Source organism: Felis catus, chromosome C2, assembly GCF_018350175.1.
Source record: "Felis catus isolate Fca126 chromosome C2, F.catus_Fca126_mat1.0, whole genome shotgun sequence".
In the NCBI taxonomy this organism is placed as follows: Eukaryota; Metazoa; Chordata; class Mammalia; order Carnivora; family Felidae; genus Felis; species Felis catus.
In genome coordinates this window covers 1,991,052-2,005,639 of record NC_058376.1, presented here as the reverse complement: position 1 = coordinate 2,005,639, position 14,588 = coordinate 1,991,052, and the positions used below count along the sequence as shown (strand labels likewise).

At 52.5% G+C, this 14,588-nt stretch overlaps 3 protein-coding genes across 4 annotated transcripts in view; 1 reads left to right on the top strand and 2 right to left on the bottom strand.

The window, feature by feature from the left end:
- TSPEAR (thrombospondin type laminin G domain and EAR repeats) overlaps positions 1 to 14,588 on the bottom strand; it is a 156,591-nt gene that overhangs the window by 68,008 nt on the left and 73,995 nt on the right. The window lies entirely within an intron of this gene.
- On the bottom strand, positions 2,570 to 3,817 carry LOC109503265 (keratin-associated protein 10-7-like). The gene has a single exon (XM_023238646.2). The coding sequence runs from the start codon at positions 3,740 to 3,742 to the stop codon at positions 2,906 to 2,908; it is 837 nt and encodes a 278-aa protein (XP_023094414.2). The 5' UTR covers positions 3,743 to 3,817; the 3' UTR covers positions 2,570 to 2,905.
- On the top strand, positions 7,915 to 9,478 carry LOC101089539 (keratin-associated protein 10-12-like). Its single transcript, XM_019839299.3, has one exon. It carries the CDS (start codon positions 7,991 to 7,993, stop codon positions 9,059 to 9,061), a length of 1,071 nt encoding a protein of 356 aa, XP_019694858.2. The 5' UTR covers positions 7,915 to 7,990; the 3' UTR covers positions 9,062 to 9,478.

Genomic DNA, 14,588 nt, shown 5'->3' with positions numbered 1-14,588 from the left:
TGACTGGAAATATATACTATGTTTATAAACTGAAAGACTTGGTTTTGTTAAAATATCACTTCCTTCCAAATTCACCTACAAGTTTAATGCGATTCCAATAAAAATCCCAGCAAGTTCTTCCTTAGAAAGCAATGAGCTGATTCTAAAATATATTCTAAAATCAATACAGAAATGTAACGGACCTAGGATAGCCAACCAATTTTGAAAAAGGAAAGAGGAATTGGTCGACTAAGTGCTGGAATTCAAGACTTAATTTGAAGCTCCATTGATGGAGACAGCGTGTTGTTGGTGCAAGGACAAATGCAGAAGAAGATGAGAGAACAGCGTCCAGAAATACGCGCACACATACACACGGCCAATGGATTTTTTGGCAAGGATACTTCAATGGCGAAAGGATAGTCCTCTCGACAAATGATGCTCACCAACCAACAGCACATTCAAAAATTAACTAGAAAGGGATTATAGACCTTGACATAAAAGTTAAAGCCATGGAGTTTCTAGAAGTACGCACAGGACAAAACCGGCGTGACCCTGCGTGTAGACAAAGATTTCTCAGCACCACCGAAGAAAGGGAATTCATTGAATTTCATCAAAATTAAAGATGCCAGCCTCTCCAAAAGCACGGTCAAGAACATGCAAAGTCTAGCCACAGGTGGAGGAATTTGCAATATACATATATGACAAATGCATGGTACCTGGTATACATAAAGAACACTTAACAATTAATAAGGGTCGCCTGGGCGACAAGCGTCTGACTTCAGCTCAGGCCACGATCTCTCAGTTCGTGAGTTCCAGACCCGCGTTGGGCTTTCTGCTGACAGTGCACGAGCTTGCTTCAGACTGTCTCTCCTTCCCTCTCTCTCCTCCCCCACTCGCACCTCTGTCTCTCTCTCTCAAAAAAGAATAAATAAACATTTAAAAAAATTTTTAAGTTGAACAGTGAATAAGAACTCGAACAATCCAATTATGGAAAATGGGCAGAAGATTTGAACAGATGCTTCGCCGAATGGGAAAGAGGCAGGTGAGCCACTGACCTACCCCCACAGATCCGTCAGCAGGAGATGCAAATATCACTGTGCCCACTGCCCTTGCCACGGACCCAGTAAGCCTACCCCTAGGTATTGACCCAAGAGAGGTGAGAGCACACAGAGTCCAGGTGTTTACAGTGGGATCATCCATAATCATAAACACCTGGAGACACCCCGCATGTACTTCGATGGGTAAACAAACAACTGTGACACATCCATTCAATAAAACGTGACCCTGCAATTAAAAAGGAATTCGCGGCGAGTATCCACAACAAAGGGACAAGTAAAGGAAGCCAGACCCCGGGCACGCATAGTGTTGCCTCTTCTCAAGGCACTCCTTTAGTAACACAGCAGAGCAGTGGTGCCCGGCTGTGGCCAGCGGTGGTGGCTGGGAAGGGCCACAAAGAAACCTTTGGAGGGAAATCTTGACACAAGTGGAGGCTGCAACATGAAGACCTTTCTCAAAACTCGTCAAACTGAACAATGAAATAGGGTGCATCTGATTACATGTAAATTGCACCTCAAAAAGGCAATTTTAATGGAAGTATTAGCAAAACACTGGTAAGTGGGGAGAAGGGTTTGGGCAAGGAAAATGCAGCAGGCGGGGCATGAGGCATGGGGTGGAAGGTGGCAGGGTTTCAGGGAAGGAGATTGAGGTCCTGGGGACAGCAGCGGCTCCTTTCGTGGCTTCTGGCCATGGCCACAGCCAAGGGGAGAGGAAGCAGCGCGGGGGCAGGGGGCCGACACCCAGTCCCCATGGGGGGTTCAGGAAGGGTGGAAGTCTGTCTGATCCTTCACCGGTAGGGGACGCTGGTCCCGGGTTTGCAACAGCTCTGGAACCCTGGTGGGTGACTTCCTGCATATCTCCGCCCTTGTCAGCAGGTGCCCTCACGTGCGGCCAATGTCACCCTGACATCAGAGCGGACTGTCACCTACAGCACTTGGTACATCGTGGCCTGACGGGGTCCTCAGTTCACAGGGAGGGCCCTGCACCATGACTCCGTGTCCCTCATAGCCCCCCGGGCGGAGACTAGACCTACCAGATGGTGGCCCCCAGAGTCTGGCCCGGGACCACCTGGGGGCCCTGCCACCCACCCTCATACTTTGTTTCAAACCTAGTCGATTTCTTTGAGAGGTTGGAGCACCGTCTGCCCCGCTCCATCACCTTTCTGCTAAATGGGTAGAGCCCGCGGGAGGACCACAGGGCGACCCCAGGCCCATAGAGGCTGTGAGCCTGGAGCCCCCAGGCCTGGTTGTCTGGGCCCGGTTTGCCCGGATGGGGCAGTGGGCGGAAACGGGCCAGGCCACGACCTGTGTGCAGGTGACCAGCCTGGGAAGCCCTGGGCACTGGGCCCACCGGCACGGAGCTTCCTGGGCCAGGGCGTGAGTCCCACCCATGGCCCTGCCCACACGAGGTAGGCCCTGCCTCTGGAACTGCTCAGTCCCTCGTTCCTAGAAATGTTTGTGGCTAGAGGAGACCGTGTCTGGGCAAAACCCTGGGGTCCCCACACCCCCATGAGGGTCAGATGGAAGGAAGCAGATCAGCTGGTGAAGTGAGTTTATTGGGGTACCCAAGGAGGTACTGACAGGTTAGGAGTCGAGGTCAAGTGACCTAAGCAGAGAAAGGAGGAGGGAAGGACAGGTGACCCAGAACAGGTGCAGGTGCCTCCTGGGAGCAGAAGTCCCGGGAAGCCGCGGGGTCAGCGTTCCTGGGAGGCAGGAGGTCAAGGTCAGGTCAGGAGAGTGGACACATGGGGGACCCCGTCCTGGGTGGGGGCAGCCACCTAACACAGGTCAGGACTGACTGAGGGGTGGCCAGGAGGACCACAGTCACCAGGTGGGACCTGAGCCCAGCTGGCCCTGGGGGGACGTGCCCATCAGCAGCAGGACTGGCCTGAGGCGGGGCCGCAGCAGGCAGGGCGGGGGCACGCGGGGCGGCAGAGCAGGGACACGCAGGAGGCCGGGCGGCAGCAGGAGGAGGCAGGGGCACAGCAGGTGGGCCTGCACACGGGGCGGCAGAGCAGGGACACGCAGGAGGAGGGCCTGCAGCAGGGGCTGGGCTGGCAGCAGGAGGGGGGTGAGCAGGGGGAGTCCTCGCAGCAGACAGGGGTGCAGCAGACGGGCTTGCAGCAGATAGGGGTGCAGCAGGCAGGCCTGCACACGGGGCGGCAGAGCAGGGATACACTGGAGGAGGGTCTGCAGCAGGGGCTGGGCTGGCAGCAGGAGGGGCCTGAGCAGGGGGAGTCCTCGCAGCAGACAGGGGTGCAGCACACGGGCTTGCAGCAGACAGGGGTGCAGCAGGCGGGCCTGCACACGGGGCGGCAGAGCAGGGACACGCAGGTGGAGGGTCTGCAGCAGGGGCTGGGCTGGCAGCAGGAGGGGGCTGAGCAGGGGGAGTCCTCGCAGCACACAGGGGTGCAGCACACGGGCTTGCAGCACACAGGGGTGCAGCACACGGGCTTGCAGCACGCAGGGGTGCAGCAGACGGGCTTGCAGCATGCAGGGGTGCAGCAGTCTCCCTGGCAGGGGGAGGAGGGGCCGCACAGGAGGGTCAGGCAGGGGGCCGGGGCGCAGCACGGGGGCTCGCAGCAGCTCTCTGGGCAGTCGTCCACCTGCCAGGAGGAGTCGGGGCAGGAGTCCGAGGCCCCGGGCAGGCAGACGCGGCTGCCATAGCTCAGGTCGCTGGAGCAGACGGACAGGGTGGACGCGGCCATGGCAAGGGCGATGGGGCTGGAGGAGGGAGTGGGTGTGGGTGTGTGAGTGTGTGTGAGAGTGTGTGAGGTGCTTTAGGCTGACGACTTTTATACCCTCTTGGCTCTTGTGTCCCAGGCCCCACAAGCCTCTAGTTCCGGCTCCCAGGCTGCATTAAGGATGTTTATTTGCCTGGATGTTGTCCGCAGCTCGTAAATCTCCCAGAGCATCTGACTCAGAGCGGGTCCCATTGTGTCCCAGGGGAGGGGGAGTGGGATGGACAAGGCCCCAACCCTGGGTCTCCAAGCAGGGGTGGAGGGTGTCGGGTAAGTGTGTTGAGACAGTCCTGGGGGCACCAGCCGGGGCAGCCCCAGGGCAGTGCTCACTTGGCGGGAGGACCGCGTTAGGGGGTTTCTCTGTGGTTCAAGCGCCTCTTCCCCTGGGGATTAGGCTCTAGAGGTCAGGACACGGTGGAAAGGACACGCTCACATCTGGGGGCGGAAACCAGAAGGCAGGCGCCGCCTCGTTCCACGTCAGCTGGGGGTGTGTGGCGGCATCTCAAGGTCAGGGCTTTCTGCACATGTCCTCGCGTGACCGTGCACACGTCACAAGCAGTGATTTGGGGTTACGAGTAAAATTTTCGCGAGTAGGTGAACCACAAATAAAGAATCCACGAACAATGAGATTGACTCTATCCACCCATCCTCTCTCTACATCTCTTCTCTCTCTACATGTGTACATACACATAGAACGGATATGTGTGCACATGTTTTCAAAATACAGACTGTATCGTGTTCTACCCACTTGGCTTTTTCATAACTTAATACAACGTGCAGCTCCCGTGAATATGTAACGATTTCTCTTTCTAGTTTGCAGCTGCGTAGAACTTCACACTGTCCTGTGTATTGACTTGTATTCTTTCCCATCTTTGCCCTTCCATCATTCTCGTGCCCTTATATTTAGGATCTAGCTCTTGGAATCAGCACACAGGTTTTCCGTGATTTCCATGCAGACTAACGGTCCTTCTTTGTAAATCGAACTGTTTAATACTTTACATTTAATTTCATTATTGATAATTGGGTTTATGTCTACTATCTGAGTGCACGTCTTCTATTTCTCTCAAATTTTTATGTTCCTTTTAAAAATCATTTCCCGGGGTGCCTGGGTAGCTCAGTCGGTTGAGCGTCCGACTTTGGCTCAGGTCATGATCTCGCGGTTTGTGAGTTCGAGCCCCACGTCGGGCTCTGTGCTGATGGCTTAGAGCCTGGAGCCTGCTTCGGATTCCGTGTCTCCCTCTCTGCCCCTCCCCCACTCATGCTCTGTCTCTCTCTCTCTCTCAAAAAATAAATACACATGGAAAAAAATTTAAAACTCATTTCCTGACTGCTTTGGGTATTTTTTATCACTTATCTCCCATCTTGCACTCAATACTAGTTGTACGCGGTTTGGGGATTGTCTTGGCGGCTGCCCCAGAGGCCACAGCGTACCTTCCTGGGATATTCAAGTCTGAGGGACCTGGGCGCTTGGGCAGCTTCCAGAGCAACAGCCTAAGGGCCTCGTCCTTCTCATGATGTGTGGTTTCATTTCCACTTACAGTTTAGAGCCCACGGGAAATTGTAAATATAATACATATTGTAACGTTGTGAATGGAAACGTGAATTTGTCACTTCAACTGTGCTTCTGTTTCCCCTTCCAGGCTCTCTTCAACCTTCCTGCATTTCTGTCCTTCGCCGTCCTACCCGAAACCCTCCCTTGGGAGTTACTTTAAAGTGGATCTTCTGGTGTGGCCCGTGCTCCATTTCTGTTGGTCTGGCGATGTGTTGGGGCACCTTCACCTCTGGGTGGCGCTCTTGGGGAGCAATATTCCACTTGCGCAGCCCTTTCCTTTGCCCTTAAACACGCCGCCCCACTGTTCCATTCCCGCTGTCTGGCCCTTCCGCCACCCGTGCTACCGCAACACCCACCTAAGAGTCGATAAACGCCGCTCCTGTTCTCTTCAGTCTAGAATGTCTACTTGTCTCTTCACGTGTGTTTCAGTTTTACGGTGTCACACCCATTTCCCTGAGCACATTCACCACCATTGTTTTGCAAGTCTCTGTCCGAGGACTCCACCCCTGTCATCTCAGGTTTGTTTCTATCATCCGTTTTTTCTGTTGGCGTGACTGTAATTCTTGATTGAATGTTTGACATCGTCTATGAAACATTCTGGCCGCTGTGGATGAGTTTGTCTCCTTCCGAAGAGTTTCACCTCTCGCTCTGGCTGGTGGCCTGAGACCACCTTGAGGGAGCAAGGGACTCACTGACGTGAGGCTGCTCCTGGGATTTAGCTGTCCAGGGGTCCACCCAGAGCCACTCCGCCTTGGCCAGTCATCAGAGTCGTTGCCTCCTTGGTTGAGGCTGTAAAGGCTCTGCTCAGGCTGTCCTGGCTTTCTGCTGGCTTCCTCAGCATCTTTCCCGCATGGCATGAAAGCATGCCAAATGCCTGGACGTTTAACCTGCAACTTTGGGGCTCCCCCTGGTGCCCGCCACTGATCTAGGCTTGTCCCCTAGAGTCCACGCTGCCTCTGCTGCCACAGTTCTCTCCACCCCCTCAAGGTTTCTAGAAGCTCTGCCAGCCTCACTATGTGCTAGTTACTTCCCCTCGAACCCCACACCAAGATTCATCAGTGGTACCTCAGGAAAAGCCATTCAGAGATGCCAGCTCACCTCTCGGAAGTCACCCCATCTCCACCTGTTGACTCTCAATGCTGAGTGTCATCAGCAGCCTTCAAAGGCTTTACGCAGACGTTTTTGTATTTTATGCTGTCCTCGGCAGGAGCATATTGGAAGGCAAACACCCCCCACCCCTTTGCTCGGCCATGCGTATCCAGCTTATGGATCAGTTCCTGTACCTCCAGAGGGGCCTGAGCACAGGATGCCAGGCTCGACTCTATCCTATTTTTATAGCTCGAGACATACAGAAAGACGACTCGGCCCGCAGTTTAACTGCATTCTCACAACCCCTTCCTGGACTGTCATGAACCCCTCTCACCGGGGTAAGAACCATTGCTGGAAAGAGAAGGGCGGAAGGGAAAGGTGAGAATTTGAGCCCAGGGACTTCCCGGGGCGGGGGCGTCACAGGCCCTCCCACCGGGGTGCCTCTCCTGCCCTGCTGCTGAGTCGGCTTCTCTCTGGTATCACAGGGCACCGAGAGCCTGCCTCCTTGGCCCGCAAGGCTCCCTGTGCCGGGCCAGCAGGGCCCACTGAAGGTTCAATTCTGGTGCTAGCCTACATTTCCAGCACACAGTGGGGAGGCCGTGGCTCCACAGTGAATAAATTCATGCTTGGAAGGTTCCAGGACCGGAGAGGATGGAAACTCTTCCAGCAGAGGACCCCCAAAGCACGTGGTGGCCACTTGGATAGCATCTGCAGAAGAAAGGAAGGGGCCTGCGCGACGCTCCTGGCTGCAGTCACCCGAGGAATTTTTCAGTTCACAATCAAGAAAATCAACAGGATTTGATCAGCGCAAAAGCAGTCACTGTTTTCCACACAGAGGCTCAGCTGAGGCGACGCTTTCTTCAGGGAGAAAACAGGGGGTCCGTTTGTACTCGCGCCTCACAGCGTTTGGGGTAAATGCAAGTGGGAATCAGAAGGCCACAGACAGATGGCCTCTCCGGCTTCAGTGAGTGCTCAGGCAGAGGACAGGGGCATGCACCGCCACCCAAGGACACCTGACTGTCCCACCTTTCCCTGCCTGCCACCTGACCAGTGCCCTCAGGCACCACACAGAGTTCCAGGGAGTCATGACCAGGAAAGTTCTGGCCGCACGCCCCCGTTGACCCTGGTTCCTCTAGCCTGGCACTCTGGAAGCTGTCCCACCCTGACAAGCGGATCCCCCCCGTGAGCGCAAAACCCATCCACGTGCCTCAAAAGGGCAGAAGGAATTAGAATATCTGGATCTCTTACGCAGCCACAGAACATGGTATTTGCACACTCACACCTTTTCTAGCTCAACGCACGCTCTGGATGCTCAGGGTGCGTCAACAGACTCAAAAATGTCCTAGGAGTTTTATAGCTAAGCAACATCTCATAGAACCAAACATAAACCTGGAACTAATGAGAGTCCCCTTGGCTGCAAACACCAGCAAGGAAGGAGGCGTGTGAGCCGTCGGCTGGGACAACACGCAGCCGGGAGGTATAAAAGCCGACAGACAGCTGGAACTCCTCACACACTCACACACACACACTCCACACACACACACACTCCCTCCTCCAGCCCCATCGCCCCCGCCATGGCCGCGTCCACCCTGTCCGTCTGCTCCAGCGACCTGAGCTATGACAGCCGCGTCTGCCTGCCCGGATCCTCGGACTCCTGCCCCGACTCCTCCTGGCAGGTGGACGACTGCCCAGAGAGCTGCTGCGAGCCCCCGTGCTGCGCCCCTGCCCCCTGCCTGACCCTCCTGTGCGGCCCCTCCTCCCCCTGCCAGGGAGACTGCTGCACCCCTGCGTGTTGCAAGCCCGTCTGCTGCACCCCTGTGTGCTGCAAGCCTGTCTGCTGCACCCCTGTGTGCTGCAAGCCCATCTGCTGCACCCCTGTCTGTTGCAAGCTCTTTTCCTGCACCCCTGTGTGCTGCGAGGACTCCCCCTGCACAACCTCTTCATGCTGCCAGCCGTCCTGTTGCACCTCCTCCCCCTGCCAGGAAGACTGCTGCAAGCCCGTCTGCTGCACCCCTGTCTGCTGCAAGCCTGTCTGCTGCACTCCTGTGTGCTGCGAGGACTCCCCCTGCTCAGCCCCCTCCTGCTGCCAGCCCAGCCCCTGCTGCAGACCTTCCTCCAGTGTATCCCTGCTCTGCCGCCCCGTGTGCAAGCCCGTCTGCTGCACCCCTGTGTGCTGCGAGGACTCCCCCTGCACAACCTCTTCATGTCGCCAGCCGTCCTGCTGCACCTCCTCCCCCTGCCAGGAAGACTGCTGTACCCCTGTGTGCTGCAAGCCCGTCTGCTGCACCCCTGTCTGCTGCAAGCTCTTCTCCTGCACCCCTGTGTGCTGCGAGGACTCCCCCTGCTCAGCCTCCTCCTGCTGCCAGCCCAGCCCCTGCTGCAGACCCTCCTCCAGTGTATCCCTGCTCTGCCGCCCCGTGTGCCCCCGCCCTGCCTGCTGCGCCCCTGCCTCCCCCTGCCGGCCCAGCTGCTGCCGCCCGGCCTCCTGCGTGTCCCTGCTCTGCCGCCCCGTGTGCAGGCCCGCCTGCTGCACCCCTGCCTCCTCCTGCTGCCGCCCGGCCTCCTGCGTGTCCCTGCTCTGCCGCCCTGTGTGCCCCCGCCCTGCCTGCTGCACCCCTGCCTCGGGCCAGGAGTGTTGCCGCTGAGCGATCTTTTTAAGGGCGTCCTGAATCTCGAGAGCTCCTCCACACACTGTGGGTTCTTTACAAAGCACCGAGACAGGCGTCAGGTCCCCTTTCCTGGGTCCCTGCAGTGGACACCGGTCACCAACCCCATTTTGCATCTGTCCTCCTACGAACAGCTCACTCGTTTGCTCAAGTGCTGACTTCCCAAATCAGCGTGCCCTGCCTCCTCAGCCTGGGTTGGCAGTGACCCCAGCCGGGCCTCCCGCAGCCTTCGGACCGTATGTGGAGTGGAGGGAGAGAAGATACAGTATCCGCAGCGTCACCCCTGGACCCTGTGTGGCCCCTGCTCCCCCACTGATTCCCGAGCTGGTTTCTTTATCGTCCCTCATCCCACGAGCTATCGGTTCCTCCAATAAATTCTTTTCTTTATCAACTTAACCAGGATGCATTTCTGTGCTTTCCAACAAGGACCCCTGGCTGACATCCCCCACGAGCGCGGCCTGTGGTTTTCCCCAGGCCCGCATGTTCCTGGCCTTCGGCGGTCGAGGCGGTGCCTCTGGCTACGTGTGTGTCCAAAACAGAGCACAGTGTCAAGGACATAAGGGCTGAGTGATCCACCCCGGGGAAGAGCCACCTTTCGGGGCGACTTCCCTGGACCCAGACTGTCTCCAGCCCCCACACTCCAGAAGGATGGATGCCACGGGCCCTGTGTAGTTGGGAGTTAGCACCGCAGGCCCGGCATGGCCGCCCTCAGGCCTGCTCACAGCATGAGCCCTTGGCTGTTGTCTGGGAATGTGGATTTTGGGGTTCCCACCCAGGTGATAGGAGGGCCCCAATGGGTGTACATTGTGCAAATACTATGGCTTGTGCTGAATACCTGCTCTGCCTGGGGGTCTGGAATTTGGGTACGAGCCAGGCAGAGGGTGCCCATGTGACTGGGCCCTGATAGAAACCGTGATCTCTGATGGGTCCCTGGGTGGGGGCGGGAGTGGGGGGCGACACATCACATGTGTTGTCACAGCTCCTAGCTGGGGAGTGAAGCGCATCCTGTATGACTCCACTGGGAAGGGCTCTGGAAACGTGTGCCTGGTGCCCCTCGACTTTTCCCCGTGCACCTTTGTGCTGTGTGTGCTGAGTCGTGCGAGGTCCCCCGGCAAATCACCAAATCCTGGGGACCCCCCCCCATCACATTGGCAGAAATGTCCAAGTCTGACAACAAGCACAGCTCTCTGTTCAGTGCTTCTGGCGACAGTCCTCCTGTTTCGGGGCAAAGTGGTAACAACCCGGAGAGGCCGAGTCCGTGCACACCCCAAGGTGGCTCTCCTGGAGAAGACCTCACAGGCTGCACCTGACCCCCACGTGGGTTATTTCACGGAGCTCAAAAGGCGTCAATGTTAAAAACCAGCGGGCACTCCTCGGCGGGAGAATGGACAGCTAGAGTGCGCGTGTGCACACAAAGGAAGTGCATGTAGCGGTTAAAAGGACTGAACCGGAGAAACACATCGACGTGAACGGGTCTCAAAAACATAACATGGAGTGAGAACAAGAATCACGTTGCAACCGATCCATGCAGAAGAGCACACATCGGAAGGTTAAAAGCACAGAGGAATATCTTGTCTTCACGACTGTAAACAACTCTACTAAAACTACAAAGGTGTGTGTGTGTGGGGGGGTGTGAACGCCAGCCTCCAAACAGGGGCTGGCTACCCCAAGGGAGGGAGCGGGGTGGGCACATGAGGGTGTTGACGGCATCTGGAATATTCTGTAAGTATGGCAAAAGGTTAAGATTTCTGTTAATTCCTAGGTACGTAGATGTCTATTATATTATTTTCTATGCTTTTTGAAATATTTTATAATCAAAATACTAGCCAGAAAAGTAAAGACATGTTACATAGACCAATTCCTGAGCCAGATTCAGTAAGACAAACTTAGAGCAATAAATAGAAGTTTCATTGGGAAAATTTAAAGTTGCTTTCTCAAACTGGAAAGGAAACAGAAACGCAATTGCAAGTTCCCAGGACATAAAGGAAGCCAAGTCCTACATCTCAGAGCCTGGGGGTTTGAGTGAAGCAGGATTCAGGGGGCAATCAAATCCTTAAGGACATACAGCAGAAAATAAGCAAAGTTTACAATAAGTAAGATTTCAATTCAGAAAGTTAAAAAAAAAAAACTTCCAAAGGAAAAAAAAAGAAACAAATTAATAAAATTAATGAATTAAAAACAGAAAAAGCAATAGTAGATCTAATCAAGAAAATGGAGTGTTTTTAAAAGGTCTATAAAAGAATAAAAATGTTGGAAACCTGAAAGATAATGGATATTGAATATGAAAACAGGCACACGACAGGCGATGGAGAAAATGTGAAATTATAGAAAAATATACATCTTTAAGTCAACACAATCAAACTTTTTAGGCAAAGGGGATAACTGTCTAGGAAAAGATCATCCCTGAAATCAGTGTCAGGAAAGCTAAAACACTTGAAAAGATAGGGATCCTAGGAGAACTTGAAGGACAGGCGACACTATCTGTCACACAAAGCACAAGATCCAGATGTGGATCAGACTTACAGACCAAGGGGCCTCCCAGGGGCCCAGTAACGACCCTCACCCCCAGTGCCACTTGATCCCCAATCAGGATGTCACTGCGGTTCAGCGGGGTAGTGGTGAGACCGGCCCACCGGCTCTCCATGTGGGCAAAACAAACTGCCTTTTACCTCACGCCACACACAAAATTAATGGAGGGGAGGCAGGAATCTTAGGGCTTCATGTGGAAGGTGAAATAGTGGAGGTCCAGAAGGACACACAGGAGAATATCCTCACCATGTGTGGTAGGCAAAGACTGGAAATAGTACATTAAGAAAAACACTAAACATAAAAGGAGAGAATCACTGCGTTGGACTTCATTAAAATTAGGAACTCCTATTCGTCAAAGGACACCATGAACCACAACACATCCATTAGGACGCCTAACTAACTAGACTAACTCGGGGTAGTCTACGCCGCACGTCAGAAAGTCTAACTACCCCGAGTGTCAGGGAGGATGTGGAAGAACCAGAGCGTACGCGTGTGCCTGTGGGAACGTGGACGGGTACGGTCACTTTGGAACCGGTTTGGCAGTCTCTTAATCATATGCCAACCATGTGGCCCAGACATTCTACCCCTGGCTGTTTACCCAAGAGCAAAGATAACACAAGTCCACATGAAGAATTGCTCACGAATGTTCATACTAGCCATATGTGCATCAACAGCTGAGTGGATAAACAAATTGTGTTATATCCACACAATGGAATGCTACTCAGCACAGAAAGAAGGCAATCACGTACATGTTTATACATCTCAATATACTCAGGGGAGGAAGTCAAACCCAAAGAGTTGGTGCAATGTAATTTAATTTATGTGAAACTGTAGAGAAGACAAAACTAACCTAGATGGGAAGGAGATCTGGAATTTCCCAGGTCAAGGTTAAAAGGAGGTGGGATTAAGAACACATGAGAAATTTGGGGGATGATGGAAAAGTTCTCTATCTTGCTCATGGCAGTGGGCATGCCGGGGCAGATTTTCCCAAAACTCAACAAATGGAAACTTTAGATGGATACACATTCCAGTATGTAATCATACCTCAATAAAGTTGACTTTTTTATTTAAAAAAAATTTTTAATGTTTATTTATTTTTGAGAGAGAGAAAGACAGAGCATGAGCAGGGGAGGGGCAGAGAGAGAGGGAGACAGAGAATCAGAAGCAGGCTCCAGGCTCCCAGCTGTCAGCACAGAGCCCGACGCGGGGCTCGAACCCACGAACTGTGAGATCGTGAGCCACGCAGGTGCCCCTGAAGTTGACTCTTTTAAAAGGACGCCATCAAGAGGATGAGGAAATGAAACTCCCTCTAGGAAGAGTCCTGTGTAATGCTCATATCCAATGGAGTGCTGAAGCACACGTGTATCAGCTCTTCCCAGGTCTGTGCTCAGAACATCATGGTGGTAGCTGTGGTGTGTTTACAGCACAGAAGCAGGGACATGCAACAAATCAGGGCTCATTTTGTTTTGTTTTGTTATGTTTTGTTTTGTTTTGTTTTGTTTTATAGAGAGCCAATTATTAAACATTTATCACACACCACTGCATACATACAACTAACTCATATTTGGAATATATAATAAATTTTTATAAGCCAATGAGAAATACAAATAATCCTACTTTTAACAAAAAGACAAGCAAATGACTTGAACTGGCACCTCACAAGAAAAGACATCCAAATGTTTAATGAGCAGCTTTACTCATCAGGGAATGCAAATTAATGTAATGATGTGGTATCCCTACACCCTTTCCAAAATGGGTAAAAATTTTAAAACACTGACAATACCTCTTTTATAAAAGATTCAGAGTGACTAGAAGTCATAAGATTGGTCCGTGGGAATGTAAATGTTTTTAGAAAGCCATTGGACAAAAAAATATATCTGCTCAACTGCACCTGCGCCTAACATTTGATCTGGAAATCCCACTCATGGAATCTCATTAAAGAGATATTGACAGATATGTCCACCAAAAACAAAATGCACAGGAATTTTTATAGCAGCATTATTAATATTAGCCAAATTCTGGAAACAATCCAAAACTCCATCACTGGGAAAGAGAGTGAATCAATAACACATAGCAGGTTTAACGTAACAACTTTTATGGCACAGCAAAAAAAGAACGAACTACTGAATCTGCAGCAACATGGATGCTTATCACAGACACTGTGTTGAACAAAAGGAGCCATAAACCAAGGAGTAGGCAGAAGAGGCGAAACCAATCCAGGCAGAGATAAGGTGGAATAGCGACTCCTTGGAGGAGGTGGGTTAATGGAGAAACAGCACAAGGGAACACTTGGGATTCTGGAAACATTCTGTCTTCAAAAAATATTGTAAGGGAAGGGCACCTTGGTGGCTCAGTTGGTTAGGCGTCCATCTTCGGTTCAGGCCATGATCTCGCAATTCTTGAGTTCAAACCCCACATCAAGCTCTGTGCTGACAGCCTGGAGCCTGGAGCCTGCTTTGGATTCTGTGTCTCCCTCTCTCTCTGCCCCTCCCCTCTCTCATTCTGCCTCTCTCTCTCTCAAAAATAAATATACATAAAAAATATTCTAAGGGAAAACCTTTCCAATCCAGAGGACTATACCCAGCTAAATTATTAATCAAGAATAAGTGGAGAATAAATAAAATAATTTTTAGTTATGTCACACTCAAAAATTTATCTCCCATGCACCCATTTTCAGAAAGCTACCAGAGGGTGTGCTTCCTCAAAAAAAAGGCATAAATCCAGAAAGAAAAGAACACCACATTCAGGAAATAAGAGATTCATGGTAGGAGAGATATGGAGGAAAATCCAAAGACAATGGTGAGGAGAGATCCCTGGATGACACCTGTACACACGTGCAGCTGAGGGAATAGACAGCAGACAACAGCCCACAAATAGAAAGAGTTCTTGGAGAGATGTTTCCACAAAATAAATGGAGCTGGCAGACTACCCAATATGTTCAACCTTCTTGAGTGGACCTTGGGGATACATTAGTCAG

What these genes read in the sequence shown, in the direction of transcription:
- LOC109503265 (XM_023238646.2), bottom strand. Translation starts at nt 3,742, where the DNA reads ATGGCCGCGTCCACCCTGTCCGTCTGCTCCAGCGACCTGAGCTATGGC.
- LOC101089539 (XM_019839299.3), top strand. Translation starts at nt 7,991, where the DNA reads ATGGCCGCGTCCACCCTGTCCGTCTGCTCCAGCGACCTGAGCTATGAC.